The sequence below is a fragment of the Myotis lucifugus genome, unplaced genomic scaffold (assembly GCF_000147115.1).
Source record: "Myotis lucifugus unplaced genomic scaffold, Myoluc2.0 scaffold_6, whole genome shotgun sequence".
Taxonomy (NCBI): Eukaryota; Metazoa; Chordata; class Mammalia; order Chiroptera; family Vespertilionidae; genus Myotis; species Myotis lucifugus.
This window is the reverse complement of record NW_005871054.1, coordinates 10,045,639-10,065,003: the sequence shown is the minus strand read 5'-3', so window position 1 is coordinate 10,065,003 and position 19,365 is coordinate 10,045,639. Positions and strand designations below refer to the sequence as shown.

At 38.5% G+C, this 19,365-nt stretch overlaps 1 protein-coding gene across 1 annotated transcript in view; it reads right to left on the bottom strand.

Moving 5' to 3' along the window:
- Positions 1 to 19,365, bottom strand: part of NRXN1 (neurexin 1) — a 973,903-nt gene that overhangs the window by 586,488 nt on the left and 368,050 nt on the right. Inside the window, exons 6-8 of the mRNA XM_023746047.1 lie at positions 16,528 to 16,829; positions 14,376 to 14,399; positions 13,164 to 13,325 (exon numbers count right to left, since the gene is read on the bottom strand). Of these exons, the coding sequence (XP_023601815.1) occupies positions 13,164 to 13,325; positions 14,376 to 14,399; positions 16,528 to 16,829 (488 nt within the window). The remainder of the gene's footprint in view (positions 1 to 13,163; positions 13,326 to 14,375; positions 14,400 to 16,527; positions 16,830 to 19,365) is intronic.

The window sequence follows — 19,365 nt, the reverse complement described above, 5'->3', positions numbered from 1 at the left end:
TCTTCACTCAGCATTCAGTACAGACCCAATTCACGGTGGCCATGGAATACATTTTGTTGTTGTTGAATTAAGACATCTGAATTCATTTCTATGGTTTTTGTTTTCAGAATCTGGTCAAGGCAATGCAACTCATCCGTATTTGTAAATCCAGCATCTACTTAGTGCTTGAGACACAGTTGTCACTCAGTGAGGACTTAGTGAATAAATGAACAAATTTAGAAATGTTGTTACTCAAGGATCCTAAGTGCTACTTAAAGAAAAACTAATGTGAATGCGATAAATCTTTCCTATAATTTAAACCACACTTCTGGGTGCCTCACTTCAAATGTAATTACTTTCGGTGTTATGTGTATTTCAAAGCTGAAATGAAAGAGCTTATTAAAAGTGCCAGTAAAGTAGAATAAAGTGAAAAAAAGGTTGCATTTCTTGGGGTGGGAGTATGGAAGTAAGTGGTGTCATTTTCAGTGTTATTCTAATGTAATAAAGACAAAGAAATTTAGTTTGAATATATTTTCAAGAATAGCTTCTAATTACAACTTGAGTTTAGAGGAAGATAGTGGAGAATATATAAAAATTCCATTAAAATTTTGGTGTCCTAAAGAGATTGTGAGGGGTTCTAGGATACAGCCTATTGCAGTCTGCAGCCACCTTGCTTCAAACAGTTATCTTTTTATAAACATTACATAGTGCACACTTCACACTTTTCCTGGGATTAATGGTTTTATTTATGTCAGTTAAAGACATTTCTTTGCTCCTTTACTCACCAAGAAAACTTCAGTCTGAGTGTGCTTCAGTTTAGAGAGGTGCCATTCTTCTTAGCTGCCTCTAGGGGGCACTTTATTAAAATTCATGTAGCAAAAGCATGCATTTCCCCTAATGGTTTCTTAATGCCTCAATTCCCCAACTGTCTAATTTATACCCAAGGAAGAGTTTACTTCCTTCAGGGCATAACCCCTCCTACTACAAAGTTATTAAAATTAAAATAAATACATAGAAGTAAGTTATCAGTAAAATAATCCTGTATAAACCATGGCCTAAAAAAAAGAGAGAGTATATATGGAATTCAGCATAAGAATACGACCATGCAGAAATGATAATTAAGCCAAAGAAACCTGCACATAGTGAGTTTCAGCATTTTGGCAAGGGGAAGAATTGTGCTATGAAAGCACTACTCTAAAAATCAAATAAAGGTTAAGAGACCTATTTTAAAACTGTTATTAAAACACACAGGCATTTTACTTTAATGGTCCTGGGCTCAGTTTCAAATACATCAGAAGCGAATGCTTAAGGCTTGGATAATAAGTACATGTCACCCCAAGACTGTAGCTGCCCTAAATGTGGATCTTTAGGGGACTGGCCTTGCCTGTATCCTCTCCTGGTGGTTAATCTGCCCTCAGGGCACTCAGTCCAGAAGATCCTGATGCTCATCTCTGGAAAGAAGGATGAGCCCATCCAGCAGCCTAAAGGAAACGGAGCCTGAGAGAGTTTCAGTGGGTCTTTGGAACTTTTTTTTTTTGTACATTTTTATTGAGCTTGGAGAGAGAGGAAGGGGGAGAGAGAGAGAAGTATCAATGTGAGAGAGAAATATTGATCAGTCACCTTCCACACATGCCCCGACCAGGGATTGAACCCACAACCCAGATATGTGCCCTCACCAGGAATTGAGCCAGCAACCTTTTGCTGTACAGGACAACGCTCAACCGAGTCATTCTGTCCGGCAAGCCAGGCAAGGGTCTTTGGAGATTTTAGATGCTGAGGTTCTTATTGTAAGCCTCAGAGTCACTACTGAGCTATGAAGTTGCACGTTGTTTTACATTTTAGTATTTCTAAAATCTAGATCTGAGTTGCAACTGAGGTCCATTCTAGCCTAAGTTAATTGGCAGTGTTTAGTGATTCATAACATAATTGTGCATCTTATAGTCAATGATGTCAATAAAATGGGGTTGAGGTGCTGTAGCTCAGTGATTTTCCAATTTAATTTGCATATGAAATCACCAGGGGATCTTATTAAAACATATACAGGCAGTCCTTGGGTTTTGTCGGACTCCACATACGTCGTTTTGTGGTTACGTCGCCATCTCCCACTTATTTATAAAAAAAAAGTTCCGTCATTTTGACGTATGTACATATGTGCTTTATGTTTTTTATTATTTACCACGAGTAAAGGTCAGGAATTGTTATCTTTCTTTTAAATTTTTTTTCTGGTTTCACTTCATTACTGCTACGTATGTGCTCACTACCACGTGAGTGAGGTAGGTGCTTCTGTAGGTGGGTTCCCACTTACGGCGAAAATCACTTGCCGTAGGAACGAATCTCCAACGTAATCCGAGGACCTACTGTATTGTGAGAGTTAGTAGACCTAGGGAAGGGCTTGGGTCTTTCAATCTAACAAGCACCCAGATAACGTTGATACTACTGGTTTGCAGGCCACACCTTGATTAGTAAATCCCTAAGTGGGCTCAAGTTGTTGATGGGCTCTCTTTCCTTTTAAACTACCTAAAACCTACAACTTTCAGTTTCATGCCATTGATTAGAAATTCTTCTAATATAAATTCTAAGTAACCTTAAAAATTGTGTTGGCTAACACATAGTAAAGCAAATAATCTATATATATAAAAGGCTAATATGCTAAGTGTCCAACCATCTGACAAGTTGCTATGACACAAACTGACCACCAGAGGGCAGACACTCAATGCAGGAGCTGCCAAGCTGCAGTGAGTTGGCAGTGGCAGTTCTTGGGTGATGCACCCCAAAACCAGAGAGAAGGGAGCCCAATTCCTCACAGGGCCACGCGATTCCACCTTTAACCATGGGTTATGTTGGTGCTGGGGCACTGTCGGACCCAAATCTGGTTTACTGCACACTTGCGTTTGTGTTCCACACCCTGTATGACAGCAACTTTGCAGAGTGCCCTCTCGCACTCTGGGACCCCTTGGGGATGTCGGAGAGCTGGTTTTGCACTGATCCTCGCAGACCAAGCCAAGGGACCCCACCTGCCCAGAGGGACGCCACTCACTCTGCAGACACTGAGGAGGGACCGAGGGAGGTTGGCTCCAGGGCATGTCCAGCCTGTCTCACCCAGTCCTGCCCCGCTGGCCACCTTCTATTAATTTCCTTTCAATGTGCACAAATATGTGCACCAGGTCACTAGTTATTAAATAATAAGTAACAGTAATGCTAAGGAAGGATTGATTTCAATCATTGGTTACCACACCTTTAGCCTAGGGACCTTAGGTAAGAAAATGTTAATGAATAAAGTGAATTTACTCTTTCAAACAAACAGTTAAGCCTCACATATGAAAACTCTACTTGGTCTAACATGTGGCGAATACAGGCAAGGACTGCAGCCATTATTTTTGAAAAGTAATGCTAATTAGAATCAGATGATAATAACATCCTTAAAAAGCAAAAAATTACTTGTATTTGAACTATAAAAATTGAGTGACTGTTCCGAATTTGGTTCCTTAAAAGATACCCTTGCTTTTCTAAAAGTTTTATGTTTCTCAATCATCTTTACACATTTTTGATGCATTGGCAAGTGGATACTATAATTTAGGAGAATGAACAAGGAAAGTACACTGCGCTTAGAGTTCACAGAGGATTCTTCTGTGTTCTTTACACATTAGTGAAATGGATTTGATTATGTTATAAATAATTTGTGATCCCCAAGTTAATCCACTTTCCTCACAAAAATCTTAGAAAAGTTAAATAAAATAACTTTTAAATAATATAATGTGTGCAATGTCTCAAATTCATCTGCAATCAAGACAATCATCAGGCTTTGTAGGGTCCTTTGTAGGGTCGGCCCATGAAGCAAACCCTATGTGGATTATAACTGTAGCTAAGTCACCATATTAAAATATTACAATATATCAGGTACTATACTGATTACATATTTTGACTTAATCCTTTACAGGGATGAAAATTAAAGCATAGAAATATTAAATAACTACCAAGACTAGAAAGCCAGGATTTGAATGGCGGTCTGTGATTCCAAAGTCATTTATTTTATCTAATTTAATGTAGTATCAATCTATAAGTAGTTACTGTCACTCCCATTTCATTCATATTTAGAAACTTAGGCTAAGAAAAAAATATATATGTTCATATATATTTGAAGGACAATTCACTTATCATGACCTTGATTAGATGGCCTATGTTAACCTAATTATCTTATATCCTGGCACTTTGCACAGAGCCTGGTACATAGGACATAGTCATGTAACACACTTAGAACTAAACTAAACACTCAGAGTCACCAATTTCTCTGTGCACAGAATATTTACTCAACAATGATAAAAATCTCATTTCCTATTATTTAAATCACATGCTTTTGAATGACAACAGTATTATTTTCATTTTAAAGTAATTAATTTGTTTTACATGTGTTTCAATAGTGATGATTCTCCTGAAAAAAGACCAATTACCATGCACAGGAATAATTTTCTCCAAACATAGCACTTGATCCAAAGAACTAAAGACAAGAATATATCATCTCATAATAGAAATTAAGATGAAATTCAAAATATTTACTTTGTTTTGGATGGAGTTCAGATTTTTAAATATGGCTCAAACTTGGCTAAGTACAAACTGTATTTATATGGAGTTTTACTTTCTTTTTCTTCGTAATGTGTGTCCTAATCCTTCATGCCATTAGTCTTTCCTATTCTTTTCCCATTATGAGTGGAACTAATTCATTGTGCTGTATTCCCATATAATATCATGCCCATTAAAAAGCTGAGCAAAGAGAGACAGAGAGGGTAACTCAGATTACTTTTTCACCTTTGGAAGTGTTACTGATTTTCTCGGGTAGAATTATTTTATTTCTGCTGTGTTTCTAGAGCAATTTTTTTATATCTTACTTCAGGAACTTGTCTTGTAATTTTCTGTTTCTTTGTTGGGCAGTCCTTCCAGATTCTTATGTGCATTCTCTTTCTTATGTATGTGTCCCCAGTATTTAGTACAGAGCCCAGCACATCATAGGTACAGATTAATGTTGGTTTATTGAATGTGTACATGCAAGGCTTAATGCATAAGCAAATGGAGACATTAAAGCAAGATACTCTAGTGGGTACTGAAATTAAGAGGAAATGTTCAGTCTTAGACATTATTCATTACTGCTCTCTGCTGGGCTAGAAAATGTCATTTACTACACAGTGTATCAAGTCCTCAAAATTAAAATGCCATTGAACCCCCTACCAAAACATGCTAGGCTAGTTTGATATCTGACAGCACGACAATGCATTATGGCAACTGCTGATATAGTTCCAGGCTATGAGGCATCTGCTGAAAATGACGGGAAATAAAAATCTGTGGGTCCCCTGGAAGGGAGGTTGCTATGTTCAAAGAGCTGAATTCCAGACAAGGACTCGCCAGATGCTCTGTGGACTATAGAGCTGAGTTTCACCTCCTCGGGGACCTGAGCAGATGGGACTCCCTGAACCCAATCTCCAAGAGAAGTGTGTATGGCAAAATGCCTAGTTTCTGCCCCAATTTCTTATTTCCCTTGTCCCTAAGGCTACAATTCACAGAAGCATACTTACTCTTAGCAATGTATGAAGCTAACACTACAGAAACCTGGAAAGTACTTCTTCCCAATGTGTTTTGTGTGCATCCTGTTTGTGTGGTTGGCTACAGAGTACAGACATTTATGACAAGCATTATTTATTATTTGTGCACTTAAAAAAGAAGGGTGTGTGGACTACTAGAGTGGAGAACAGAACTATAGAGGTCACGTCTTGGTACTAGCTAGAACACTAGAAGGAAAAAAAAACACCTCTGGAAGCTCATGTATAACTGGGCACCTAATAGCTTCTGCTAATAGAAATAGTTCCTCCTTCTTCTTTCTCGCCCCCCCCCCCCCCGCCCCCCGCCCCTGATTAGGCCTTCTCTTCTCCAACATCCTAGCAATCTAGGCTGCATTTTTGTTATCTCTTTCCCCTCATAGGTTCCTATAAAGTCCATTTAATATAACTTTACCTTTATGAAAATATTGAGAATAAGGAAAAAGAAATGAGATTACACTATGAGTAGAAAAATCTAAATAGAGTAGCAGTTAAAGGCAAGAATTGTTAGTTTTCAGTTATCAGTTGAAGGTCAAGTTACTCAGTTCAGATCTTGGCTCTGTTACTTAGTAATTGTTTGCCCTTAGGTCAGTTACCTAGTCTGTTACCTCCTATCTCCACATCCTCATGTGTTAAATAGGGATAGAAGTAATGTATAACTATTACTGCACTTGGAGTGTTACCTTTGAGTATACAAAGCACTGAAAAAGCTATAGTGTACACGTCTATGTAAAGTATTAATAAAACTAAAATGCTACAATTCCACACACAAAAAAAATTTTTTCTTCTCTGACTCCCTTGCTGCTATGTTTGAAATACCAGATATCAAATTATTTCACACAGTTCCATTAATCTATTTTTTTCAAGTAAATTGTTAATTTTGCTGTGTTGCTGATGATCTTAGGCACATGCTTATTAGGTAACACACTGGATGTTGTAGATATTATGAGAAATAGAAAATACTTAATATATTATTATTGCTACTCTGGAATATACCAACTCCCTTACTCTTTCAGCAATAGCTCTGACTTTTAGCATCCCTTTCTGTGGTGCCTGGTGTGACCATAGGCACAATTAGTAACATAGAGTTTATGTTACTGGAGTTTATTTGGATGATCTGATTCATACAGTGCGCTCAACTAGCAGGACTACTCCACTCAGATAGAAAACCAAGGTCAAAGTCCAATCCTACCACTCAGAGAGAGGCAGGTGCTCTGCTGAGATCTCAGGGTCCACGAGAGGATATTATTATTATTATCATTATTATTATTATTATTACATTGCAGGGGTTCTTGGGGAGACACCCTTAAAATGAAAGGAGGCTTTCTGACTTTACAATAGCTGTGGTCTGCTGTCCTGCAAAGGAAAGAAGGCAAAAGTAATTGAGCTCAGCTTGCATTTTGGTGCTGGCACTTTACTACAGCAGGAGACTGGAAACGCATTTCAGTATGTTCAAGATCCAAAAGGAAGCAGGCAGGACCTATAATTAATCAGGTTAGTGGCACCTAAGAATTTGTCAAATTCTTTGACATGCCCACAAACTCCAGTTTGCTTTCTGGTTAGTTTTAAAAGCAAACTGCCATCTTCTGTGTTTTAAATCAGATGGAGAAAATTTATTTATTTTGAACTGCTCAAAACACTATAGGCCAATTTCTCTCCTCTCCAGCCCAGCTCTCTTATATTATGAGTTACTAAGCCAAGACCCTGCCTCTAGGAAGGCAGCCCAGAGCCATTGCATGAGTCCTTGTATTAGGGGAATTCCCTTGTGGTTTTGTTGGTTTGGTTTGCAATCTATTCACTGTGTGGGCCATTAGCAAAAACTATCTTAAAACAATTAGTTCAAGTGAGATATTTTACCAAACATAATTAAGATAGTATTATCCCTAGTTATATAACAAAATGGTGAGCAAAAATATGTGGACCTGTATGAAAATGTCTAGGAAGAAGTGAGCTGGGAATGCATAAAGCAATTCTCTTCCCCTAAGAGTGAATGAAGCCTGTGGAAAGATCAATGTAAATAAACTGTAACATGCTACCTACTGACATATAAACTATGGCAACATAACAAGAAGAAAGGGGGAAAGTATCACTAGGTATCAGGAACCCCAAGAAGGAAGAGCCTGGAGGAAATGAAAAGCTGGGGAGAAATGTGCTTAATCTTGACCTTGGAGTCTACATCAAGAGGTCCCCCCAACTAAAAAAGTTCTCCTTCCCCCATGATTCATGATTTATAGACACCAGTGAACATCTCCTTACCTCCCAAAGTTCCAGGAAAAGTAACGTAATATGCAAATTCTGCACTGGATTTTTGTTCTTACATGTAAATTACAGGATTCTACTCCTGTCTGAGCAACAAGGGAAATAAGAGAACAGAAGGACACCTGAGGACCCACATTTGAGGAGCTAGTTCCACCATAGAAGGGGTAAATTGAGAAGCCTTCACAATTTCCTAAAGTTCTCTTTTGTCCAAAAGAAGAAAAACAGGGATTAAGGAGTTCTTGCACAAAGTAAATATGGCACCTCTTTCCCAGTGCTAATACTGGTACGCTGTGGGAATTAAAATGTTACCGCTGCATAAGGCAAAGGAGACCATACTAATAGCATACAATAAGCAATTATTTTTTCACAGTCGGGGAAAATGCTTACATAAGAGCATGTTTTCTGAACCTCATCCACCTCATAGCATCTTCCAAATTTTTAGTGCTAAAAGTTTCTCAGAGTAATTAAAGGCTGAGCTGATCTAATTAGTTTGATGAAATTTTCAGTAGGGATTTAATTCTCCCTAGCACTTCACTCACTTTTTTTTTTCTAGAATCCTTTCTTAGGCTCATCCCAAGCAACATTTAGTGACAGGATTCTAAATTGCCTCACACAGGCAGCGTCTCCACTCAAAGGATGAGAGCAGGTATATATGGCTAAAAAGCAAACTTCAAATACAAAATTCTATGTTGTTTTATTGAATACCATCCTTTCATACCTCTTCAATTTTATTTTTCCTCCAATAAATGATCCATATATATAAAAACCTAAGCGACTGCCCGACCATCTGACTGGTCAGTAGCTATGATGCACATTGATCACCAGGGGGCAGACGCTCAACGCACATGCATGGAGACATGGAACAGACTAATGAATCTCAGAGGGAAGCAGGGAGGGTGGGAAGAGATTAACCAAAGATCTTATATGCATACTAGAGGCCAGGTGCATGGATTCATGCACCAGTGGGGTCCTTCAGCCTGGCCTGCAGGCATCAGGCCCAAACCGGCTCTCTGACATCCCCCCAGGGGTCCCAGATTGTGAGAGGGTGCAGACCAGGCCGAGGGACCCCACGGTGCATGAATCCCTGTACCAGGCCTCTGGTGTTAAATAAACTTCACTCTGCAGATGGGAAATAGATGTTTCAAAGCATTTTGGAGGCACAAAGAAATGCATATAGCAAGAGATTCTAAGGCAAGATTAATGAGAGAGCAGCATGACCCTTACTTGTAAGTCATTTTCTAACAGCACCAAGTCCTCATGGCCAAAATATTCAGAAAGAAATACATATTAGTGAAATGTTCCTCCATCTCTGAGGATTTTTAAAAAATCTCTATAATGAGCATCTTAGAAATCATCTCTGATACTTTTATATAGAACAATGTATTCCAAGTAGTCTAAGGTGAATGGACAGGTCTGTAGATGTCTTCAAATAGATTCCAAGCATCCCACTTAGATGCCATCTATCTTTTTGCATGGTCAACCAATTTCCTCTTGTGGTATAATAGTCACTTAAAACTTCTTGTTGGGAAAATTAAATTAAATTCAAAATGATGAATAATTCTTAAGGAACATATATTATAGCTTTTACTCAATGTTATAAAAATGCAATTAAAATATAAACAAATGTTTCTTGCCAGAGCATTGGTATTGCTTTTGTAAACAACAGATTGAAATAGCATAATTTTTAAAGGTGTATTATTCTCTAAAAATTTCATTGATGCAAGCTGTATATAATGGTAATTTATTATTTAAAAATTTCCTGTTTTTTCTTAAATTTATTTCCTTTGAAAGTAATTTTCAGTAGCTCAAACATTTATCCAAAGATTTTTCCATGTACTTATAATAAAAATATAAGTTTTAAAAAACTGCTTTGATCCTCCATTATAAATTCATGGCCATTCAAATTTCCCTCTCATTTTGAACAAAGTATAATGTATAAAGTTCAGGTTAGATTTTGTTGAATTAATTTTACTTTATTTTGAAATTTAACACCCCCCCCCCAAATAATATTCTTAATAAGGGTTGGTTGCTCTACATGCAAACCAAGTCTTATTTCAAATAGGCATTACCCAATGCCATACATATAAAGCCCCAATTGTTTCACTATGTAGAATGATTTCTTCTTTAACTTTAATCTTTTAAGAATGAAGATGTGAATACATGATAGTGGTAAGACATTGTTAAGTCTGTACCTTGAGTGCCACTCTTTACAATGAAAGAGAGCCAGCCATTCAAATATTATATTTTATCTGACAGGATTCTGTGTTCTAATCCTGTTACCCCCTCATTGCTCTTGATGGGTTTGCAACTTCTCTAGCTCAGTGTCCCCATTTCCAAAATAAGGAGGTTGGACTGGAAGAATGATTTACAGGATCCTTTCTATTCAACATTCCAAAATTTCTTCTCTGACTTCAGACAGGTGCTATGAGTGTCTCCTCCAGGATTGGTCATCCTAAGAGGGATTATGTACTAGATTGAAAAAAAAATGCTATGAGCCATAAATGAAACCACAATGAAGGTTTTATACATGCAATGTGATACAGGGCAGAAAGCCCAACAGAGTTCAGGAAGGCTTCCACGGGCTGAGTGTTAAAAGAGATGTGGTGAGAATGAACATGGGCATGTTCCTGTCTTTTCAGTAATAATACAAAGTTCGGCTATCTGAAACAAGGTGATTTAACTCAAAATCTATGATACTTTGTCACAATTTCATTTCAGAGTTAGGAAGAGCAGGGCATTCTAAATAGTCATTCAGACACGGATGGAAGCTATGAACCATCTGAAAGCCCTTTGAGTGAGGTCTGTTTTGATTTATAGGCTGATTGTGCCTGCATCCTTCCACCCTCTAGTGTGTTGGGAGGAAATAAAGTGCAAGAGATTACACATCAAAACGACTGCAGCACTTGCTCTAAACACATGCCCCAGGCTGTGGAAGAGAGATGAGGGATGCGCCCAATCACTAAAGAGGAGTGATAGCTATCCCAAACCTATAAAAAGACAATAGTATGAGTGAATCCTCACTGCATGGATTCAGTAGCTACCAATGAAGTGCCATCAGAGAGACCACCTGACTTATTTTTTGCTGTCATGTTTTTTATGTGTGCAGTTGAAAGACCAATTGAAAAAAAGATTAATTCTAAAGTGTGCGGACTACTCATTATCATTTAAACATGAAAGACATTAATCTGAAACTGCAATTTTAGCTTAAGGCAATTCACTGTAGCTTCATACACAGTGCCCCGCCAACAGACAGTGAGGTTCAGCTAAACTCAGGCATTGACTGCAGAAATACTCATGTTCTTACAGGATACCTGAAAGGGCTCTTTAGCTAGAGATCCATGGATTCCCTTTCCTTTTTCCAGTCCTGTGGGGACTAACTTCCTATAGATAAGCAGGACATAGAGGCTGATGGTAGGCTGGCCTGTTGAGAGTGAAAGTGAGGAAATAGTGTGGGTGTGGCTTGCTTCTTTCTCCAACCCCAATTCCCATCACCAGAGGGGGTTTCAAACATCTGATGTTTTGAAATTATGTTTCTTACCATGTTCCTCCCAACTAGAAATACTTTATCTTTTGCCTATCCAAACCACAATTATCCTTCAAGACTTTCATATTCTTACTCTTCTGTGTATCGTCCTTGTCTACCAGATGTCTCTCTCCTTTCACTCTTTTGGAACTCCACTGGGTGTAACTGGGCCACACAATTTAAGACCCCATTCCTCACAGTCTACTGCACATTTCTAAAAAACAGTTCTCAGTTTGTAGCAAACTTAAGGGTTTGTACACTTTTCTACAGCAAGAACCCTAACATACATTTTTGTTGGGACGCAGCATATTATGGGCTAAGAACACACAAGACTCTGACATCCTACTTCCCTGATTAAGCGCTAGGCCTCAATACTTCTTACATGAGATCTTGCTCAAGAAACTTACCTACTCTGAACCTCAGTTTCCTTATCTGAAAATGCAGATAAAATTACCACCTATATTGTGGAGATCCCTGTAAAGCTCTTAGGATAGTATCAGGCACAAAATAAGAGCTCAAAAAATGTCAATAACATTATTATAATAATTATCATTATTTTATTATGTCCACAGAGATTAACACAATCCTGACTCATACTATATATTTTTAAAGAGTAGAAGTTATTCCCTGGGAAAGAATCGATCCCTCCCACCACAAAGTATGGTTAGATCCAGCCTGTCAGAATTACATCTCCTTGCATTTGTTAAAACTATAGCATTTCTAATCCCCCTTAGGACTCTTCTATACACTACTTGCTGGGCAGTGCCACGCCCAGGGAGTTCACATAAATGAAAACAAGTAAGGATGACCTCAGCAGTGACTGTTTTTCACTGATGCTTGCCCAAATCAAGTTTATATGATTAGAATATTTTTTAAAAAATTATTCAAAGTATGTCACTGCTTATCAACAACACCCACAGCTAACCCGTAATAAATTCAGTTATTGAACTTTACATTTTAGAGGTCTATACCAAGCATGTCTTGACCCATGGGCTGCATGCCTCGCTTATTTGGCCCGTGTTAGCTTTTGAGTTTGCCATGCTTGGTCTACACCATCAAACTTCAGCTCAATGAAGCAAGAGGAACCTCTGGCTGCAGAAGCCACAAGAAACTGGGTTAAGCTAAATAAAAACAGGCAGCTCTTATGGGAAAATATTCACACAAATTGAAATTCAAGAACCCTGTGATCTTTCTCTGCTCATACCCCAACAAGTGCCAATCCCATCAAAAGTTACAGCACTTAATGACAGAGAAGGATGAGGATGAAGTGACTGATATCTTTTATCCTGAGAGAGTTGGTCAAGTAAACATCAAGTAAGCTCATCAGGTCACAAATGAAAGAGCTTTACTTCCTTCAGAACATATTGAATATGTCGTAACAAAACTGTTTCATCATATAGACTCATTTTTTATAGTCTCTCTCTTGTAGCCTAACTTTTTTCCAGTAATGCTCAAACATGACTGTACAGTATACATAACGCCCAAGGCATTTAAGTAAAAATGAGCAAAGCAGTTACCTGGACTCCAGACACTGTATTTCTTTACGTTTGACTTTCTTTTATAGCTATTATGCAGCTGCCCATGCAGATCTTAATTGTGAATTACAGTCTACTTCAGAAGAGGAACTTAATTCCTTCATAATGTCCTATGAGCTGCCCACCTCCCCCGATCCTACATAAACAGCAGTAGAATACTGAACTTAAGGTTGTGTCAATGGACTCCACAAACATCAGGTCTTCAGCAAACGTGCTTTCAATCCAGATCTGAAATGATGAGGTCATGAATTAGGAAGTGATTCTGGTGGCGGTGATATTTACCTCTTTGAGACAGCCCATAAAGTTGTTACTGACTGGAGACCCTGGGAGGTCTGCTGTGCTGGGACTGCCTCCGACATAGAAAAAGTCATCAGAACCCAGCATGGTGTAATCTTCTTGCGTGTAGCCCGTTGTGGTAAGAATCCCATCCACTGAGATTGTCACCTAGATAACAAAGCACAGGGAAAGGACACGCTATACTCAGACCTAGATACTGTAATCCTGGGATATGCCTGTTTGTGTTTTGTTTTATTTTTTCATTTTGCTTTTTTTTTTTTTTGCTTATTGTTTTTTTCTGTTTTAGTTTTTGTTTTGTTTTTTAGACCTATAGCGGAACCCATTTTCATGTCTGTTTGAGGTTTATCTTGGATTCTATTCAACTAGCCCTAAGAGAGCTAAGCTAGTTAGAGAGTTAACTGATTATTGAACTACTGTGTCAGCATCATCCCTACTGCAACTCAAAAGTTATTGAGCAGACACAAAAATGGTGTTAGTAAAATGCTTCCTAGGTTAGTTTTGCTGGTGTACATATTAGTAAAGTTTAGTCGTCCGTTATTAACTAATCACAACGTGCACCTTGTTAACATAAAAGGCACAAGCTATTTCCAGCAACGTCACTCTTGGCACTACTGAGCGGCGGTTGTCATGCAAGTGCCTGCGCCCATGCCGAAGGGGAGGGAAGGCAAAACAACCCGTGGAAGCGGCACGCCCGATGCGCACATGCAGGGGGGACAGTACGGTTCAGAGAGGGGAGGAAAGAAAACAGGGGGAACCAAAGGGAAAACAAACAAACAAACAAACAAAAAACTGCTTTGTGATGACGTAAAGATGAGTGGGTGTGGCATCTCCAACATTCCCAAATCAAGTGTGCATGCCATGCGTCATGAATGGTTAGAGACTGGCTGAGCCTGCGGTCACTCCGGCCAGCCACCATTTGTCTGATCCCGTGTTAACCACAGCTGGATGCAAAACGTTCGAAACGTTAACGATGCCCCCTACAGGTGAGTTGGAAAACAGAAGTTGACAGGAACAGGTAAAAAATAAGAAGGTCCACAACAGATGAAAAGAAGGAGGTCAAAGTAAGCAGAAGAGTACCAACCGCAGTTCCTCTTTTGTTAATGATGTCTACAGTTAAAAGAAAGAAAGAAAACACACGGCAAACCCAAAATAAGAAACAATTAGAATGATATCTACCGAACAATGTAGTTTGTTTACCATAGCGTGTCCAATGCCTGAGTGCTTTGTGGAGAAGGGGGGAGAAAGGAAATTAAAAACTGTGAACAGAATAACGATCGTTACTTAAAAAATATGATGGTCTCTACCATGTTAGTACATTTTTTTTTTGATTCAGGTAACGGTTAGTAGAATGAAACATTCCATGAATGACATGTTAGTTATTAAGCATGTTAGTAACATAGAAAAAGGGCAAAAAAATTTTACAAGAAAAAAGCAGACTAACAAATAGGCCTCCCACAGAGGTAAATATTTTTTCCTGCCAGTTTTGTTCATAACTTGCTACCAGACAGAAACAGACATATGGCAACATTCCCTTTGTCTCCCTGAGTACATCTGACAGACATTTTAAAAAGCTTAAAAGGGATTCAAAGGCCTGAAGCTCATCAGCTGACCACTGCCACCCTATGCCCATAAGTGACCCCGCCCCCGCCCTGGCCCTCCCCAGCCCCAGCAAATTCGTAGGAATCGGTTGGCATTGCCCTGCTACTCAATTTTACAGCATACAAGGACTCCTCCTCAACTCCAAAACTTCCTTCGGTCATATTGATGGACTTTAGGGTCACAGATTACTGCAATGAAACAAAGCAAAGATCCTGACACATAAAATGAGTAGAATGGGTTTGTGTTTAATCTGTCCTGCCACACATGCACCCCGGCTGAACGGCTACGGTGTCCTTTGAGCTACCAATTCAGAGTTTGCTCTGGAACCTGAGCAAAGGCAAATCTAGAAAGTGGGCTCCTCAAGCCCCACCCTTCCTTCTGTGCTTCTCTCAGATGAGCCTCTGGTCTCTTGGTGAGTATCTGAGAGAAGGAATAAAGAAAGGAAAACCAAAGAGACAGACTTATCGGAAGTCCGGGTTCTACAGCTGTACTGAGGGTGGGTGACCGCCTCCCAAGGCCGGTGTGATGCCTGCAGGGCCCCTTGCATGCCAATCAGGCCTCTGACAGGTGCTCGGGGAAGTCTCGGGAATCCTTCAGTTTCACTGGTCTGCCTTAGCTCGGCTACCGCTGCTATCCTACAATCCCCCTTGCCTCCTCTCCCTTGGCTAGTCTAAGCCTCTCCGAAGTGGGAAAGAAAAGGTTAGACAGTTAACAGCTCAGAAAGAGAGGGCTGTTTTAGGAAAGGAAAACCCGAGACAATCGATCACTCTGCAACTGTTCAGAGAAACAACAAATATGTTAAGGATATTAGTTTGAGATCAGTATGGACTGCAGAAAATTAGTCACTGTCAACACTTCACAAAAAGACACACTGTAATTTCATGAATTTCAAATGATAACCAAAACTTATCATGTTCAATATAGAAGCATAATCTACTCACTTTCATCTGTGTATATATATATTTATATATACTGTAATAATATGTCTCAGTTAAAAACATACAGTATATGTGGACCCATAGATTAACTACAGAATGGATCATTATCTTGTATATAGACTTGTGCAAGATATTTTTTAAAATACAATTAAATAGAAATGGACACCTAGAATGTGAACTGGCCTCTCGGGAGTCATTTGGGTTAAACTAAAAGTGTCTGTTCTAAAAATAAAATAAAAAAATAGATAACTTCATAAACAGACTCTTCAGGAGATATGTAAACTCCTAAAGTCACTTTTCCCCCCGCAGGGATTTTTCTTGTCTCCATTTCAAAGGTGGGGGGTGGGAAGGGGGTAGGGATTGATACAATCCCCGATCACAAACACATGTTTATTGACTACAAAAAAGGAACTGTGATTTAATGACCCCAATGTGCATGCTTCCAAATGATCACCATGAAAACTATAATTTAAAATCAAACAAATAAAAAATCAAAAAACACAACAAAACCACACACATCACAGGAAGGGCAGGTCGCAGAGATGTCCTTGCAGCCCCCTGGGAAACTGTCCTATGTCGCTGTATCAAAATAGCCTTTGGGCCCCCAGAACTTTCTAGATATGCCCCTGCTCAAGTATGGCAGGAAGATTCATCTCAAAAGAAAAACAAAACAAAACAAAAAAAAACCAACACAGCTAATTTGTAAGCGACTCTGAGGAGCCCGGGATCATGTTGTTAGGGTTTCCAAGTACCACACACACAGCTGTAGCGAGAAACAAAGCCAGTTACTCTCTTATCCACTGCGCTGTTACCTGACGCAGATTCCTGGTGACTTTCACATCATGCCAGGCATTATCATTAAACTTTCCGTTCACGGGCTCCACTAGCGCTTCAAAGGCCCCTGATCCCAAATTAATGACCAGAGAGACAGCTCCATTTTTCAGGGCAAGATTGACATAATCAGCGGATTTCCCAGTGTGAAGCATCAGTCCATTCCTTTGAAGGGTTTTAAAGGACAGAGTTATTTCATCGCTGCTGCTTTGAATGGGGTTTTGAGACAAGTCGTAGCAGAAGTATTCAGATCCCTTGAAAGTGGCAATATATTCTTCTTTTCCTAGAGGGAAACAGATACATAGGTGCATAAGTAAAGCAATAGACTATGTAAATCAGCAGATCACAACAGAAAAAAAAATAATCAGTCTGCAAATTAACTCTTTGGCTTATAAACATTTCTGACTGATGCCAGCCCTGTCAAAGAAAGTCAAAAAGTACTGTAGGTGGCAGTATATACCATCCAATCAACCTCCTCAGCCATTGGGCCATTAACTACGGTAGCTAAATCTGACATTCTTGAAAATTCAATTAATTTTTAAGTATCACTGCAAGAGCTCTGATCAGAAAGAAGTAGGTCTGTGATATCTCCAGGGCATGAATCAGGTACCATAAATGCATATGGGATGGTTCTACTCTGCTGGCAACAATGGTTTCCAATGCATCGCAACATTCTCTCCATCCAACTGAGGCGTTATTTTAATTTTCAGTAAGATGTTTATATTCAAAGATCTTCTCAGTGAAGAGCCAAATGTGTTCATCACTGAGAAACCATAACGAAGTATCAGGTGAGGGGAAAGCAAAGAAAAGAAATAGAATTTTGTCTGGGAGTAAATAGATTTCCTATAGATCATATCCATTTTTTTTCTCCTTGGATAAAGGGAGCAGTGATAGAAAACTTAATGGAGTCAGCTGGATTGTTGATTCATTCCCCAATCTCATCAAACAGATGATAGGGCTGGCTTTTATGAGACTGGTAGGAATTTCCAGCACACCATTATGGGGATAGCATAAAAATGAAGTCTCAAAATTTTCTATATATTCAGACTTTACCATATGTAGGAGTAACAATGTGAATCCCACAAGATGCTATACAGATCAAACAGAAATGTGGCTATTTGGAAAGAACTGTCTTGTCCCACAGATGAAATGAGTTTAACCAAAGGAAGAGTGTGAGCCAAAAGCTCCCTCAACATCCTGGGCAATTATGGCATGGTGCCAAGAAAACTGAGATGGTCTGGAATCAGCGTCTGCTAAACTGTAAACATGAAACTCCAAGTGGTACTGAAGAATCTTAATCCATTTCACTGGTAATATAGCATCTCTACTATGCCCACTGGAGGGTTCATATACCCGAAGAAGTCTCATTCTAATGGTGGCGATATATATCTATAAATAGATAGATATCCTATCAATAAATGAAAAGATCCTCAATCCTATGAGTCTCCAGGAAAAGGCACAAATCAAACTATATTAAGATATAATTTCATAGCCATAACATTGACAAAAACAATTTTAAAAACTGGACAGTTCCAGGTTTTGGAAAAGCTGTGAATAAACAGTAATTCTTGTCTTCTGCCGATGAGACTGCTGATGAGATGAAAACTGACCGACTATAATAAATGCTATTTGGCACCATGCAATACTGTGGGAATTTTACATCTTATAAAGGTCTCAGTCCTTAGAAAATGGTTACCATGATCAATAAAAATAACATTCCCTAGTTCTTTCAATGCACTACTCTCCGCTCATAGTTTTGATCATTAGATGACGGGTAGTCAAGTGAATTTGGGTTCATATACATGTACATACATGATATATGGTGGTCCTCTTATCTGAAGATGATATTTATAAAATTTTCATCCCCAGGGAGTATTCAGAACAGGTCTCTGAGCCATGGGGAGTTTTAGAGGTCCACCTCAAATCTTTAATTTACATTATGAAGAAAGTGAGGCCGTGAAATCTAAATGACTTGCCAAATTCAGAAAGTGTGCCAGTAACCAAAGCAGGGCTAGACCTCAGCCTTCTGATACCCTTAAGTAATGAAAAACAAAGTTTGGGGACTTGAAAAGATTTGGTCTAAGTAAAGGCTGTAGCATTTTATCCACGTGACCTCATATCATTCCGAATCTGCATAAGTTGGGATGAAATTTGATAAAAGATTTGTTTGCTAGATAATATGGCAGAGTCAAAGGGAATCATGTTAAACAGAGTTTGCAGTTCATTAGATGGCAAGTTTTTAAGATATTTTAACACAAGATATTCCTTTTACTTAAAAATGAAAATATAGTATCACTCCTTTTGTATTGTTTCATTTCAAATTTGGGTAATTCAGATCTGCATTAAATGCACCCACACAATTTTGGAAATATTCACTCTGTAGAATATGCCATTGCCTTAGAATATAATAAATGAGACATAATGTTCTTTTTCATGAAAGAAGATGCAATATATAACATTGAAAAGTTTTTAATGCAACATTATTTATATTATTACTATTGCTATTATTTTAGTTTTACATAAATCATTCTACTTTCCACGATATAATATATGTTTTCTCCAATTCTTTGTCTGTTACTGTAAGTTTTGTGTTATGTCATATGCAAATAGCAGCACAATAAAGAGTTATATATGCTTTACTGTTACACTTAAAGAATGCATCTATGTCAATTGGAAAATAGCCCAAATATCCAAATATCTAGTTCACGTCTAATATATGCTAAAACAATAAACATCAAAGACACATTTTATCCAAAGCAATATAGAATCCACAAATATTTATATCTAGGATACATTAAGAATTTATATAAGAAAAAATG